At 55.5% G+C, this 16,613-nt stretch overlaps 1 protein-coding gene across 3 annotated transcripts in view; it reads right to left on the reverse strand.

Moving 5' to 3' along the window:
- Positions 1–15,522, reverse strand: part of RGS3 (regulator of G protein signaling 3) — an 85,390-nt gene extending 69,868 nt beyond the window's left edge. Inside the window, exons 1-2 of one of the 3 annotated variants that reach the window (XM_039720128.1) lie at positions 15,477–15,522; positions 2,854–2,988 (exon numbers count right to left, since the gene is read on the reverse strand). In XM_039720128.1, coding sequence (XP_039576062.1) covers positions 2,854–2,988; positions 15,477–15,507 — 166 coding nt within the window. In that variant the 5' untranslated portion in view covers positions 15,508–15,522. Of the gene's footprint in view, positions 1–2,853; positions 2,989–7,379; positions 7,467–8,033; positions 8,254–15,476 lie in introns of those variants that run through there. The other 2 variants (XM_039720129.1, XM_039720127.1) reach the window with 2 other exon arrangements.
- Between the last annotated feature and the right edge of the window lie 1,091 nt (positions 15,523–16,613).

Raw genomic sequence — 16,613 nt, forward strand, 5'->3', positions numbered from 1 at the left:
TAACAAGAACTGAGGGAAACAGCAGAGAGGCCCTGACACAGCTTGTCCAGCTCCTCTCTGTTAAATAAAGGTTAATATAAATTAAAATAAGTGCAGAAGAAGGGCAGAGGGAGAAGCCACATGCAGCTCCTGGGTGAACATCTCATCACTGAGCAGGACTCAGCCAGGCTTGCAGGATGCAACACAGAATGCTCCCAGCCCCATCCATCTGGACCCACGGGGCCAGGAGAGGCAATTCATGCCAAGGAACAAAGCTGGCACAAGGAGAACAGGGGAAAATGGGCATGAACAAGCACAAGATGGTAATCAAACAGGTTCCCACCCATGAGAGAAGTTTGCCAGGCTAAGGGAGGGGATAGGGCAGCCTTCCATGGGAGCAGACCTAGCAGGGAAACCTGCTCCTTGCTGACGGTCTCTGACAAATGGAAATTTTTGAGTTCTTTTTAAATCTTTTTCTGCTTTACTGTAGGAAAAACACAGTGTTGGGCGTGGCTGGGACAGCCAAGAACCTCTCTCAAATGCCAGTGGGGATTCCTGCCAGAGGACAGTGTCAGATCCTGCGTGGTGGGAGGTCCCCATGGGCACAAGGCACCCCAAAATCACCATCTACAGTCTCTGCCCTGGCATCAGCCCTTTGGGAGACTCTCTGCTAGTCACCCTCAGTGAGAGGGCAGTGCTGGCCCTGTCCTGCCAGGCTTGGCAGCTCAGAACACAACTCCACATCTCACCACTGCTGCTCAGCCCATGAGGGGAACTGTGGCTGCAGAGATGATGTTTGGCCTGCACTTGGTTACAGAGCCAGGAGGCAGCACAGAACCACATTATTTGGCCTTTATCCTACAGACAGAGACAGGAAGGTTTCAGCTTCCAGGCTGTCCTCAGTACTTTGGCACTCAGAAGTCCAAAAGGGGAAGGAGCAGCATCCCTGGGAAGGGGCAACATCCCTAGGAAGGAGCTCAGTGCGTGGTCACCCGCTCTGCTCACCAGAGCAAGAGAAGCTTGAAAGAAAACAAAACTGCTGCTTTGAAAGCAGCACCCAGAAGGGGCACCCAGCTGCCCTGCGTGTGACACTGCTGCCCAGCCATCACACACCACCAAGATATCCACAAGACACCCAGATTCCCTGGGGCCCGCAGCGAGCCAGGGCCGGCCCAGCTCCCCCCGCAGAGCCAGCGCTGCCAGGGCCACCAACACCCACCTGAGGCAGCCACAGAGGAGAAAAAAGGAAACTGGGGCTCTGCCCGAGCGGGGCACAGCCCTGCCCCAGCTCGTGTCCATCCGGGGGCAGAAGGAGCCGGGGCTGGGGCGCTTCCCCACTGCAGCGCCTGAGGGGGCTCGGGGCGCTCCTGCCTCCGGGAATCACCGCCAGGCAGGAGCTGCTGCCCGGCCCGGCTCCTCCAGGAGCAGCTCCAGCCCCGGGCTGCCCGGCCCGGCTCCTCCAGGAGCAGCTCCAGCCCCGGCTGCCCGGGCCGCGCTTACCGAAGGTGCTGAGGCAGAAGGAGGCTCCCGGGAGGGCAGGGGCCCGGCGGGAGCACAGCGCGGCCCTGCGCACGCCGCCGGCCTCCATGGCCCCGCAGCGCTCACTGGGAGCCGCGGTGGCTGGAGCCGGGCCCCGGGAGCGGGGATCCCACGGGACGCGGAACAACCGCCGCGGTTTGAACGGAGCGGCTCCCATCGGCCCCGCGGCTGGAGCGGGACCGCACCTGCGGCCACGTGCCGGGCGGGACAGTGCCAGAGCAGGGACAGTGCCGGGGTGGGGACAGTGCCGGGATAGGGACAGTGCTGGGGGGGGACAGTGCCAGGGCAGGGACAGTGCCTTGGTGGGGACAGTGCCGGGATGGGGACAGTGCCATGGTGGGGCAGTGCAAGGGGAGGACAGTGCCGGGGGAGGACAATGCTGGGATGGGGACAGTGCCAGGGTGGGGACATTGCCGGGATGGGGACAGTGCCAGAGTGGGCAGTGCCAGGATGGGGACAGTGCCAGGGTGGGGACAGTGCCTTGGTGGGGACAGCGCCGGGATGGGGACAGTGCCTGGATGGGGACAGTGCCGGGATGGGGACAGTGCCGGGATAGGGACAGTGCCGGGATGGGGACAGTGGTGGGGGGGACAGTGCCAGGATGGGGACAGTGCCGGGGGGGGGACAGGGCCAGGGTGGGGACAGTGCTGGGGGGGACAGTGCCAGGATGGGGACAGTGCCGGGGTGGGGACAGTGCCCTGCCCGCCCCCGCGGACCCCGGCGCCACCCTGCCGATGGTGGCCCAGGAATGAGCTGCGGCAGAAGGAGAAGTCCCTCCGCGGTGTCAGCAGTGCCTGCCCGTGCGGGTGTGCTGGCACATCCCAGCTGCTCAAGGAGCTGCAGCAGCGCGGGGCAGGAGAGGCACAGCACCCTGGGGACATCTCTGCAGTAGAGCTGGTCTGGGAGGGTGAGCCGGGACGGGGGGGTGGCAGGGCATGGGTCACCTGCTTGGCCTTCATGTGACAAGGAAAGAAGCACGCAGCGCCCCCAGGCTTATGGGGTCACCCTGCAAGAGCCCAGAGCAGCCCATTCCATCACCCAGGAGCTGGGGTGCACCCACCGGCTCTGGGTGCTGCACCACAGCTCACCGGGAGGCACCAGGGCTGAGCACCAGCTCCGGAGGGTGTGGAGGAATGGTGGAGATGGTTCTTGGGGGAAAAGCCCTCCCCAAAGGCTGGGCTGTGCCAGATCTCTCCAGGATGGAAAAGAACAGTGCAGCCCAGGCTGCTGAACACGCATCCCCCCACGTTGCCCTGCTGAACACACACACCCTCCACACAGCCTGGCCAGGGCTGAGCCCCCCTGGCCCAGGGCCCCCCCACACCCCTCACTCACCTCTCCCCTTCACTCGGGCACGGCTGATCCTCCTCCTGCTCCCCGAGGCTCCCCGCAGCCGGGCCTGTCCTGCCCGCTGTGGTGCCCTGGCCACTGCTGGCACACGCTCCAGCACCGCGGGACTCTGCCCTGGCCCTGCCGGGGGAAGAGGAGATGAGAGCAGGACACGGCAGGGACAGCAGGGACAGCACAGGCTCTGCTGCACTCTCCGTTTTATCTGCCACGGGGGTTTGTGCCCACCTTGGCCCAGCCTTCCCTGTGGGCACAGAGAGGAGGAACGATGGCAATTCACTGCAGTGTCACAGAGGAGACAGAGCCACGCTCAGAGGGACTCAGCCCTGGCAGGAACCCCAGCTGCAGCCCTGGCCATGGCCCTTCCCATCCCACACACCAAGTGCATCCCAGAGGCCCTGCTCAGCACAGTTTTATTTTAGTTAAAACAGATGACCAGTCCTGTCAGGGCTTTATTAATCTGCAAGCAGGTGTCCAGGACACAGGAGATGCTGCCCTGAACTGGGTGTTCAGGACAGGCTGAGAAGCACAGAATGGTCTGGGTTGGAAGAGACATTAAAGATCATCCAGTTCCATGCCTGCTGCCACTGTCCCAGGCTGCTCCAAGCCCCAATGTCCAGCCTGGCCTTGGGCACTGCCAGGGATCCAGGGGCAGCCACAGCTGCTCTGGGCACCCTGTGCCAGGGCCTGCCCACCCTGCCAGGGAACAATTCCTAATTCCCAATATCCCATCCATCCCTGCCCTCTGGCAGTGGGAGCCATTCCCTGTGTCCTGTCCCTCCATCCCTTGTCCCCAGTCCCTCTCCAGCTCTCCTGGAGCCCCTTCAGGCCCTGGCAGGGGCTCTGAGCTCTCCCTGGAGCCTTCTCCTCTCCAGGTGAGCACCCCCAGCTCTGCCAGCCTGGCTCCAGAGCAGAGGGGCTCCAGCCCTGGAGCAGCTCCATGGCCTCCTCTGGACTCATCCAGCAGCTCCAGGTCCTGTGGGTGGCCCCAGAGCTGGACACTCTTGCAAGATCCTGACTCAGACCCAGCTCCAGCCCACCCCTGCTGATGTGCTGGGGCTCAGAGGAGGCTCCACAGAAGGGGGAATTGGATGTTTTCCTCATGTCCAGCACCCTGACAAAGCCACAGCAGCCCCAGCCTGGCCCTCTTCACTCACAGCCATCCCAGCCTGCCACAGGATCTGATGCTGAGACAGATGAAAGTCATCAGAACTGGGAGCTGGGTGGAGAGATCTCCCAGCCCAGCACAGGGCAGAGGAGCCAGCACAGCCCAGTAACTCTGCAGGATGAGGCACATCTGCCCAGGCTTCTTCCACAGGGATGAGCAGGGTAGGACAGGTGAGGCAGAGCTGTTTTACACTTCCCTTAACACAGAGCCAGCTGTGGAGCCCCAGGTGAACTCCTCAGTGGGGCAGAGCAGTGTCCCTCAGCCCTGATGGAGCCACCCTCACAGCAGCTGTAAAGGCAAAAGAGCCTCAGCTGGGATTTTGGTGTCCCTCAGCCCTGTGCCAGTGTGTACCAGGACGGACAGATGGACAGACCTACCACACCCTGCCCAGTGCCTCCAGGTACCCCAAAATATCTCCAGCTCCATTCCACAGCCCCCAGGCAGAGGCAGCAGCTTGGAAAGGCTCTTTGCTCACTAGAAAAGCTGCCTTTTCCCCCAAAGGCTCCCAGGGGCACTGGATTGATTCAGCTGAACTTCCACCAGCAAAACTGCCTGAAACTGAAGGAAAAGCAACAGGAGGGACACAGAGCAAACAAGGGAGGGAAGGAGGGAGGAATGCTCTGCACAGCCCAATCCATCACTGCCACAGCCACCTATTGTACCACTGCCATAAATCCAAGCCCCTTTGGGCACTGGGGGAGACAAAAACCACCCCAGCAGCCTCTGAAGGCTTTGGACAAAGAGCACAGCCCTGCTGGGGCTGGCTGTGCCTGCGGTGTCAGCCTGACCCTGGCACCCTGCAGGGCCCTTTTCAGGCTCCCAGCCCAGAGCCAGCACTGCCCAGGGCCTGGTGCCTCGGGGGTGTTCAGAGCTGGGGAGGGCCTGGCAGGGTTTCTGCTGCCAGCTCCCATGCCAAGCTCCTGCTTTCCTGGTGGAAAGGGGCCAGTGCCTCCTTTTCCCTCCTTCCCACAGCACAGCAGCGAGGCACCAGCCAGGAGGGGAGCAGGGCAATGTGCAGCTCTGGGAGCAGCGGGGTGGAAAAGGCCCAGAGCTGAGCCCACTCAGGCTGTGAGAGCCCCTCTCCAGCTCTGGGAAGCACGCAGGTCCTTGCCCATGGGTGCTGTGTTGCTGGAGCCCCCTGCCCACAGCCCAAGGGCAGAGGCACCAGGCACATCTGTGGGCACAGCTGGGCTGCTCAGCACTCCTGCAGCTCCCATCCCCTCCCGTGTCTGCAGCCAGGGGATCCAGGGCTCAGGGGGGGTGAGGAACAAAGAAGTGATTTATTCTGAAATTGCTGCGTGTTTGTCCAGCACAGCAGTGGCCTTGGCTGCCCCCGTCACAATGCAGGGGAGGCACAAGCAGGGCAGGACGGGGCAGGGAGCAAAACATCTGTGAGACAGCACCAGGGATCCTCAGCAGCCCCAGCACATCTGCCTGCTCCCCAGCACATCTGCCTGTTCTTACAGCACATCTGCCTGCTCCCCAGCACATCTGCCTGTTCTTACAGCACATCTGCCTGCTCCCCAGCACATCTGCCTGTTCTTACAGCACATCTGCCTGCTCTCCCAGCACATCTGCCTGCTCTCCCAGCACATCTGCCTGCTCCCCAGCACATTTGCCTGATCTCCCAGCACATCTGCCTGCCCTCTCAGCACATCTGCCTGCTCCCCAGCACATTTGCCTGATCTCCCAGCACATCTGCCTGTTCTTACAGCACATCTGCCTGCTCCCCAGCACATCTGCCTGTTCTTACAGCACATCTGCCTGATCTCCCAGCACATCTGCCTGCCCTCCCAGCACTGCTGGGTTGGAGCCCAGGGGAAGCTGGATCCCCATTCCCAGCTGGCAGTGTCAGAGGTGTCAGAGGTGAGCAGAAGGTGCAGCCAGGTCACACGGTTCCCTGCAATTCTGAGCCACCACCTAAATTCTCCCGTCTGCCTGGTGGCCCCAAAACTCCCAGAGTTGCCCAGCAGCCTCTGGAATCCTTCAGGACCCAGGAAGCCCCAGGGAAGCCACAGCTCCTGGCTCCTGCCTCCCCACCAGGGACTTGAAGCAGCAAGCCCAGGGTGAGGTCTGGTGGAATGTGGGGGACACAGGAGGGGAAAGGCTGCTCCACAGCTCTGCCCAGAACAAGAACCTGCTCCCCACATCTGGCACAGCTGCTCTGCAGGTCCTTGAGGAAGGGATTAATGCAGTCATCAGAACCCAGAAGCACAAGGAGGGGAACAGAGAGAGGGGAGGAGTCCTTTGCCAGCAATAATCCCTGCATCCCAGGCAGGCTCTCCAGCCAGGAGCCAACCTGGCCAGGCACACAGCCAATGCCACAGCATCCCACGGTGACCTGTCCCAGCTGCCCAAGTTGATATTTGCACCCTGGCATTCCAAAACACATCCCCATGGCCTGCTCCACGCTCTCCCTGCAGGAGGGCACAGCCAGGGGAGCAGCTCTGGCTCTCCCCTGGAGCAAAGCCCCCAGCTCCAGCACAGCTCACCAACATCAGAGCTCCTCCAAAACATGACAGCCTGGCACTGGAGATGTCACATCCTCTCCACATCTTGCTGAAAGGCAAGAGAGCCCAGGATATAGAGCTGGGATGGGGATGGACCCTTTAATCCCATCGTCATTTTCATCCCATCCTCAACAGGCAGCACTGGGAGAGGAACTGAAGTGCATTTGTGTTACAGAATATTCCAAGAGCTCTCCTGTCCTGCCCACAGGAAGGGTCTGGGACCCCTCATCATCCCAGCCCTGGGGTCTGCAGAGAAGCTTCACAAAGGCTCAAACTCCCTCTCTCATGGAAGTGTTTATAATGCAGAGGGAGAGGCCCTGGACTGCCTGGGGTCACAGTCAGTGCTGCTGTCACCTCCTGGACAGGAGGGCTGAAGAACAGCCCTGCCACAGTCCCCCTCTGCCCCTGGCCATGTGCCCCAGGAGCTCTGCTGGTGCCAGAGCTACACAGAACAGGAACATGACACCAGAGCTCTGTCCTGGACAGGCAGGAGCCAGCACACAGGTGGTGGCCACGCTCAGGGATCCAGGGTCATTTCTAAGGCACTTCTGAATGTTCCTCCTTTCAGAATAATGAAAAACCCTTCATTTGTTCAGCTGAATCCATTTGCTGGCATTCCCAGTGATCCCCACCTGCCACCCATCAAAACTGAAGCTTTTTTCCCAGCAAATTTATTTGCCCCTGGGAAAAACCAAACCAATCTGGGATTGTCCTTTTCACTGCACAGCTCAGCCCACGGGACAGACAACACCAAACAGCTTCCTGGGCAAGCAGCAGACAATTCCCTCCACAATCCCAGGTATCCTGAACCTCTGCAATGGGAGCAGGGTTTGTACCTGCCCAGCCTTGCCGTGTCCTGGTCCCTGTCACAGCCCAGCAGCCTGGCAGCCCCAGCACCATGACTTGGGTGGCTCCTCTCAGCAGCTCCCGCAGCTCTCCCAGCACACAGAGGTGTTTACACTCCCCCTGTCTCCCAGGAGCTCCCCAGGCTCACACAAAGCCTCCTCTCTCTCTCTCTCATTGCAAAAGGCTTTTAGGAGGCAAACAGGACAGAAATAAATGCTCTGTCTCTCCAACTAAAGCAGACAGTCTCACAGCTTTGGGTGAAAGAGTCCCAGGGGAGAGGGCTTTCAAAATATAAATAAATAAATTACAGTAAAGATCCTCTGTAGGACTCCCAGGCCACAGAATTCTCCCCACCCATCTCCCAGAGGGTTTGAGGCTCGATGGCTGCAGAAATCACTCCTAACACACAAACCAGGAGGTTCAAATCCACTCTGTCCTGCAGCACAGAGAGCCCTGAGCTCAAACATGATCCCACATGGAGCTGGGCATCTCCAGCCCCCCACAACAGGCACGGGGGAGACACAGACCCTCATCTCCTGCAGCCACCAGGGTGTGGCTGCCATGGCCAGCCCCCCAGAGCCACCACCCATCCAGCCCTCCTCCCCAGGGGATGAGCAGTGCTGCAGAGATCAGCGAGCACTCACGTGTGGGCCCCGGCTGCTCCATGGCTCCCACGCAGGGTCAGCTCCTCTCCAGCAATGGCCACGCTGGGATTCAGCTGGATGAGCCTTTGGTGCTAGCACTGCAAGGGGAGGGGGGAAACCCAAATCCAAAGCACTATAGAAATGTCCCAAGGGAGCAGAGATCCAGTCTGGGGAGGTACAAATTAAATTGTAAGCTGGGAAGAGATGGTGGTCCTGCGACAGCTCCGTTCTCTGCTGGCTCCCAACAGCAAGGAATCAACTCCTCCTAACTTCCCTCCTCACATTCCAGCCCTGGGACTGACCTTAACCTGCAGTGTTGTTGGAGTCTCCAGCAAACTGCCCATTCAGCTGGTTGGCCTGGGAGTTAATGACTTTCTTTTAAAATTTAACACCGTTCTCCATCACAAATTTCACTCTGCCAGCACTAGGGTCTGCCTTTGGCTGGATATTCAAATCCAAACACGTGCTTAGACAGTTATTCCAGGCAAAAGGGTAACATATGCACACAGAAAACCCACAAGGTTGAGGCTGCCTTTGGAACTAGAGAAACTAAATCAGGCTGAGAAAAATTATCTGGCTTCCCAGATGGTAAGAGGATTGCAAGAAGGAGGGTTTGGGCTATTTTAGGGCAATCCTGAGGGCAGATTTCTGGGATTAGCACAGCCTGGCATATAGAGCAGACACACAAACACAGCACTTTCCAGCAGTGGGAACACTGCAGCCCCTCTTCCCCAGGGCCCAGCTGAGGTGCTGCTGTCCCTGACACAGCTGAGCTTCTCCCTGGAAAACTCCAATTAGGAACCCAACAAAAAGGCAGACGGGCACATTAGTAAATCCTTTTCCAGTCTGAGGCCTAAGAAAGGTTTCTCCTCCTTCCAGGGTATTTTAGGTACCCACCCCTCCTCTGCTCACATCCCAGAGTTTGAGCTTCCTGTTGGAGCCCAAATCTCAGCCAGGGCAGCAGCAACATCCCCAGCTCTTTGCTGCTGCCTTTGCCACCCTGCAGCTCCCTTGTCTCCTCCTTTCCAGGCAGATGCACTCAGCACTCCACGTGCCTGGAAAATGGCCCCTTCCAGCTGGGAGAGGACAGTGCACTGGGTGTCAGACCAGCATTGCCCCAGCCTCGTGGGCTGCTCCTGCCCACTGCACAAAACCATCCATCCCCACAGCCAGCACATGATCAGCTCAGCACGGCTGCTTTGCCAAAATATTGGAGTCTTGGCAACATCCAGTCTGACAAGAACTGTGTCTCTGCCTTTCCACAGGACTTCATGTGTTTGGCCTTTTGCACCCATCGTTTTGGGTAACAAATTCTTTGGCTGATCTCTTTTCTAAACCTCCCTTTCTGCCCCTTCCCCACGCAATGCAAGGTCTGAACATGCACAGGGAGCAGCCCACAGCCCTTCCCGGGCTCTGAGGCGTGGCTGAAAGGGCTCAGGATGGAAGCACAGAGTATTTCTAGGGCAGGCAGAGGCTCTGTGACAAACCCCACGTGAGCAGGAGCTGGCACAGCCCCTTGGTGGCTCACCAGGGATGTAGAGCACAGAACAGTCTCCCTGCACAACCACTTGTTCCTGTGCCCATCCTTCGGCAGGCCAAGCTTGCTGGAAACAGCTCATCTTGTCCCTTTGTCACTGCTGAACTGGCTGAAACTAAGGCAGCTGTGACCACAGCATGGTTTGTGTGAGAGCTGCTCCAAACCAGCTCCTCTCCAGGAGGAGGGCACCAGGGAAAAAGTGGGAGAGCAAGAAGCTCTTGTTTTATTTCAGTTCAGATTTTCACCTGTCTTGAGCACTCTAAACCTGCAGAAACTGCCTGGCTGCTTCCCCTGCTGCCCTGGGGCTGGTTAGGGAGACATCCAGGGTTAATTCAGGAGAGGGATCCCTTTGAGGCACAGGCTGCTTCCTGATCCCTCCAGAGACATCCTGGACAGAACATCTCCTCCAGGGCTGGCAGAGCCTCCACTGTCACCCCTCACAGTGAGGAGCAGTGATCACAGAGAGCAGCAGCCATCAGAGCACCGTGGGTTATCCTTGGTGTGGGTTCCCCATCCCTGGCAGTGCCCAAGGCCAGGCTGACAGGGCTGGGAGCAGCCTGGGACAGTGGGAGGTGTCCCTGCCATGGCAGGGGTGGCACTGGATGGGCTTTAGGGTTCTTTCCACCCCAAACCATGGGGTTCCATGATTCTCTCCCCAGGAAAGGCACACAGCTCAGTCCAATTGCCTCTGAGAAGGCTGGGAGGATGCTGACCCCAAAGCACTTACGGGGCATCATAAACTGCTTTTTTCTTCTTTTTTTCATTCTTTTTCCCTTCTGCCATGCCTAGCCTGCAGGCTAACAGTGAGTAACAGTGAGTTGGGCACACACCTGACTTAGAAACAGTACCCAAACACCTGACAATTTTCCCAGCTCAAGGTTTTTCCTTGGTTTTGCATTTCCTTAGGGCAGTGGGACTTCCTCAGGCCAGGTGTTTAACACACACCTGTCTTACAGCCTTAACCTGATTAAAATCCCAGTGAATTACAGCAGCACATCAGCTCACAGCACCATTCTTCTGCACTCTGGAACCTCAGTGACACAGAAGAGCAGCACCATGAGACATTCCAGGTCTCTTAGAGGATGTCTGATCTGAGCATCCAGTCCTGCCGCAGCATTTTGACAAATGCTGAGTATTAGTCCATTGTTGATTTATTTTAATGCAATAAAAACAATGTAATAACCAAGCTGGGTCTTTAGTGACCCTTCTCATAAAAGAGATCAGTTTCAATATAGCAAAAGGTCTCTTGGGAATTATGCTTTTGGCCTTAGAATGGTCAAATGGATCAAAGTAATGAAGTTAAAACAGCTTAGGAAGTTATTGCCTGTCACCTGAGCTGAACTGCAGGGCTCAGTCTGGGGCTGCAGGAAATAGCTGAGCTCTCCTCTCAGGTACCTCACATGGCTCTGCTCCCCAGCTCTGACACTGCTCTGCCTCCCAGTGAGCCAGGTCAGCTCACTAATTTCACAAAAAATCAAACATTTCTCGCATTTGGCACCCAAACAGATTTGACCAGGGCATGTGATGGGAGGAGACAGATCAAATGCCAGAAATCTTAGACTGGCTTGGGCTGGGAGAGACCTTAAAGCTCATCCCATCCCACCCCTGCCATGGCAGGGACACCTCCCACTGTCCCAGGCTGCTCCCAGCCCTGTCCAGCCTGGCCTTGGGCACTGCCAGGGATCCAGGGGCAGCCACAGCTGCTCTGGGCACCCTGTGCCAGGGCCTGCCCACCCTCCCAGGGAACAATTCCTCCCCAATATCTAACTAAATGTATCCTCCTTCAGTTTAACACCGTTGTCCTTTGTCCTGGGGCACAACAGAAAGGGGTAAGTTGGCCTTTTTCTTGACAGAGATCTCTCTCCTTTGTCAGCTGGTGAGACCCCATACCCAGGCTGGGCAGAGTAAACCAAGGTTCTCCAACATTTTTTTATGTTCAATTAAGCTGGTCTTAAAGTGAAGCTGCTGCTCCAAGGGCAGCTGCCTCATTTCTCCCCCCAGAACTCTGATCCTGACTCCCCCCTCAGCCCAAGCATGGGAGCAGGCACACAGAGCCTCTCCAGCTAGAAGGGACCCAGAAGGATCATCAAACCCCACTCCCTTGCAGGACTAGAATTAAATCTATGACTAATCACATCCTCCAGATGTTTCTGGAGCTCTGGCAGCCTTAGTGCCACGACCACTTCCCCAGGGAGCTCGTGCCAGTGACCATCCCCTCTCAGTGAGGAGTCTTTACAAGAATATTGAAGGAGACAGTATATTTAAGAATATTGAAGAAAATTAAAGCAGAGCCATTGGGTCAGATGAAGCTTCTGTTTCATGTGAGAAGGTGATGCCCAGGGGAGAACACAACAACAGAGCAGGCACGAGACATTTTCCAAAATAGCTGCCCAGCCCCAAACCATTTCCAATTCAAGGACTTTCCACTCCTGTAGGGCCAACTTTAATGTACATTTGGCAGACACAGCAGCTGGAAAGCTGTAGTGTAGTGGCACACTCCACCATTAGCCCACCTTACTGGGGCACCTTTAAGCCACCTCTGTAGATTAATTGGGACTCTGGATCAATTAGCCAAGCACAGCCTTATTATTGCCCATATTGTTTAAGCATGATCCCATTACCCATAACGAGGAAGGCATTCCCCTCCCTGGGAGCTGAGAGCACTCACTGTCCCCATGCTGAGCCCCAGGGTCATCTGTCCAGGTGAGGGGATGTCTGACCTGCTGCAGAGCCCAGCTCTGGCTGGAGCAGGGCACAAACAGGAGCAAGATTCATGGTGCCACAAACACAAGTGAACACCACCAGAGGTGACACAGAGGTTACCCTACAGCTTCCCTTCCCAAAGCACTTTCCAAAGGGAATAACAAAGTTACAGTTAATGCAGTAGTCGTCCATGTGGCTGAAAATAGCTCCTGACCTGGAACACAGGATTTGTCCAAGTCTCTGTCGTAGGTCACATAGGAAGGTCCATTCAATCAGCAGAGTTTTAGGCTGGTGCCTTTTTTGACAGTTAAAACTGCTGAATTCGTTTATGGCTAAAAATAGAATGCCAGGAAGATATTTTGAAAGTGCTGCACTCAGGGGCCTTCATCAGAGGTGAGCTAAACTTAGAGGGACTGAGGCAGGAAGAGAAGTGTGTGAGTGACACCTCCATGGGACAGCTCCAGCCTCTGGGGACCAGGCTCCTGCCTGCAGTGCCTGGCTTGTCTTTAGGGGAAGGAAAAATGGAATCATTCCAGGCACCAGCTCTTTAGAGGCCTGATGCACTTAAAATTTAGAGATTATAATGACCAAGTAAAAGCTTATTTCCTTTTAAAAAGGATACTGCCAAGTGTTTCACATTCATTCTTCTTCCACAGCTAAAAGGAAAAAGAATTTTAAAAGCAGAGCAGTCACAGACAGTCTCCCAAGGAAATTTAAATTGGTAAGTGCAAACCATCCAACACCAGTTTGGGATGTGTCCCTGCATCATCCAGCACCAGTTTGGGATGTGTCCCTGTGTCTCTGCCTTCATCCATCACCAGTTTGGAATGAGTTCCTGTGTCCCTCCCTTCATCCAACACCAGTTTGGGATGAATCCCTGTGTCTCTGCCTTCATCCATCACCAGTTTGGAATGAGTTCCTGTGTCCCTCCCTTCATCCAACACCAGTTTGGGATGAATCCCTGTGTCTCTGCCTTCATCCATCACCAGTTTGGAATGAGTTCCTGTGTCCCTCCCTTCATCCAACACCAGTTTGGGATGAATCCCTGTGTCTCTGCCTTCATCCATCACCAGTTTGGAATGAGTTCCTGTGTCCCTCCCTTCATCCAACACCAGTTTGGGATGAATCCCTGTGTCTCTGCCTTCATCCATCACCAGTTTGGGATGTGTCCCTGTGTCCCTGCATCATCCAACACCAGTATGGGATGTGTCCCTGTGTCCCTGCATCATCCAACACCAGTTTGGGATGAGTCCCTGCCTCCTGCTCTGTGACCACCGTGTCTCTTGGTGTTTGTGTGACTCTCCTGAGCGCTGCCCTGTCCCCCGAGTCACAGAGCCGGGATCCCCCCCTGCAGCCCCGGGGGGCTCCGTTCTCCGTTCAGTTCAGCGCTAACGAGGGGCTGGGGTGTGAAGTTGTGAAGTGACTCACGGGAGAGGAAGGGACTGAACGCTCCTCTCAGTTAATCCTGCAACCCCAAAACATTCTGAGCAGAGCCAGGGAGTGCCCAGAGGGAGGGATTTGCCGTTCAGAACTCTCCGGGCACACCTCATCCCTGATTCTACAAGAGGAAGAGGATCTGTCACTGCATCAACAGCCTCTTCTTTACAGGACTCGGAGTGCACCCATGCAAACAGGGCTTCAAGAGTGCTGGAACAATACAGGTGTTCCACAATGACTGTTCTACATCGAATAATCTCTATTTTTGTGTTAATATTTTTTTTCTTTGGCCATGACGATACTGAAGTGTCATTTTCACAGAAGTCAAGTGAGATTCAAGCCCCTCTGTACTAACAGGGGGTTCTGAGGAGTACAAACACTGCTGGGTAAGCTCTGTGCCTGCAGCTAAACCATAAATGTCACATTTTTGTGCAATTTTGTGGAAAGAAGCAGGCTAAAGGTGTGTCCACCCTCACTGAAGGCTTAAAACTCACAGTGTTCATCTCCTGACATCAGTGCAGAGTCATTGAACAGAATCACAGTGAAGGGACCTTAAAGATCCTCTCATTCCACCCTGCCCTGGGCACAGACACCTTCCACTGTCCCAGGCTGCTCCAGATCTCCATGTCCAGCCTGGCCTTGGGCACTGCCAGGGATCCAGGGGCAGCCAGGGCTGCCCACCTTCCCAGGGTGTTTTCTTAATATCTAATTTAAAGCATTTAAATCTAAATCTGTTATGGCCTTTCCCTGAGGTACAGAAGGACAACACTGTCCCATGGCTTTGCTTTCCCTCTCAGGCTGAGCTGAGCTGCTGCTCCTCTATCTATACCTGTGCTACATGGAACAACATTTCTGTTCCAGTCTAAGATGTGACTCCCAGAAGTAAACTTGAGCATTTCATGCTCAACATTTCCTGTTTTACAAATGACAGTGAAACAAGACCAGAAAGATGATTTAATATAAAGGCTCTGGACCTACAGGATATAAGGCCAGGATGGCTGTCCCTGGAGCCCTGGCAGTGTCCCAGGCCAGGCTGGGCAGGGCTTGGAGCAACCTGGGATAGTGGGAGGTGTCCTTGCCCATGGAATGGGTTTTAATGTCCCTTCCTGGGACTAAAAGTACCAACCTACAAACATTGTAATTACAAACAAATATAGACTCACCAGGGACCAGGGAGGAGAGCTTGATGTGTCCAGAAGACACAAAGAGCTGGCTGGTCCAGCCCAGGCTTTGCTGGTGAATGGGCCAGCTTTGGGTCATATCCCTGGATTTGGGCAACCCCATTCCCAGCTCTGCTCCATCCCACCCCTTCCCCAGGCAGTCCCACACCACCACCTCACTCCTCAGTTCGTGGACAAAAACACCTCATGCTCTAAAAAACAGAAACCAAAATGAGCAGCAATGGCACCCAAGGGCTCCAAGAGCTCTGAGCCACCCTCTGTCCAGCATCCAAGCCTGCCATGGTCACTGTCACACCAGCTCCATGTGTCACAGTCACTGTCACAGCAGTTCTGTGTGCCACAGTCACTGTCACAGCAGGTCACTGTCACAGCAGCCCAGTGTGCCATGGTCACTGTCACAGCAGCACAATGTGCCACAGTCACTGTCACAGCAGCCCAGTGTGCCACAGTCACTGTCACAGCAGCTCTGTGTGCCCCGTGTGAATGTCCCCTCCCCAGGGCCAGCACTGCCACACCTGCCCAGGGACACCCAGCAGCCGGGGTTCACACCAGGGCACATGGAAAGGAGCTAAACCCCAAACTTACACAGGGTTGGTACAGCAGGGATGCAGTTCATTAATCCAGGCCCTGGAACTGGCACAGGGCTCACACAGGCCTGGCCCGGGTGGGCTTGTCCCAGCACAGCGTTATGCCCACCACTGTCACCTGGGCTCACAAGCTTCTGTCAGCTCTCCCTACAACAGAAACACTGCCCTTGATAACAGGAAATTCCCATTTTCCAGGGAAAAGGGCTGCACTGTCAATCACTGCTCACAATTTCAGATGTCACCCCAACACCTAATTAATCTGCTTTCTTGCACTCTGAGCTTACCTAATTACCTGGCCAGGTTACCAACAGGGATAAAGTGCCATGGAATTACAGGGCTTAGGCCAGGCATGGGGTCAGTGGGGCAGGGACAGAGGAGCTCACAGCCCTGTGCCCTCACACAGAACCAAGGGAAGAGGCCAGGCACCACTGTGGGGTAAAACAGCTGCTATTTCCTGTTGGGAATGATGTAACCTTCCTAATTAATTGTTTTAATTAATTGTAACCAGTGCCCACTTTCAGCTAGCACTAGTTAAGTTTCTTCACAGGCTCTTACAATTACTTTGATGAATAAATAACCAAAACCTCAAGTTTGCTAAAAGTAACCTTGCCAAGCTTCAATAAACAAAGCCAAAAAGAGTTGGAGATTGGACATCTGGGATCTTAAATTTATGACCCTTCAAGAGTGTTGAATTAGAAAATGCAGAGGCGATTAAGGCCTGGAAAGTTGGAGATTCCCTGAGAAAAATATTATAAAAGTAATACAGTATGTGGACCGCAGTAGTGTGAAGAATGAGAAATTAACAACCAAGAGCAGATAGAACACTACGTAATTAAGAGAATTATGTAACCTAGAGCCAATGAACATTAATTTGTTTTCTAAAAATGTATAAATAAGTGAAAGTTGTGTATCTGTGTCGGTGCAGAGGCTGGAGCTTTGTCAGCCTTGGCTGAGGATACAGTAATGCCGTACTCACTAACAGTGTCACACAGCCCTAAAGAGAGCCTTACTGACCCCAAGGGCTTTGGGGGATCTTGGGAACATCCCCACAGGCACCAGGGCTGCACCCGCTGCCCTGCCCAGGCTGTGCCTGTGCCTGGTGCTGCTCCCAGCCCCGAGACAGCTCCTCAGCCCC

The sequence above is a fragment of the Passer montanus genome, unplaced genomic scaffold (genome assembly GCF_014805655.1).
Source record: "Passer montanus isolate IOZ18808 unplaced genomic scaffold, ASM1480565v1 scaffold43, whole genome shotgun sequence".
In the NCBI taxonomy this organism is placed as follows: Eukaryota; Metazoa; Chordata; class Aves; order Passeriformes; family Passeridae; genus Passer; species Passer montanus.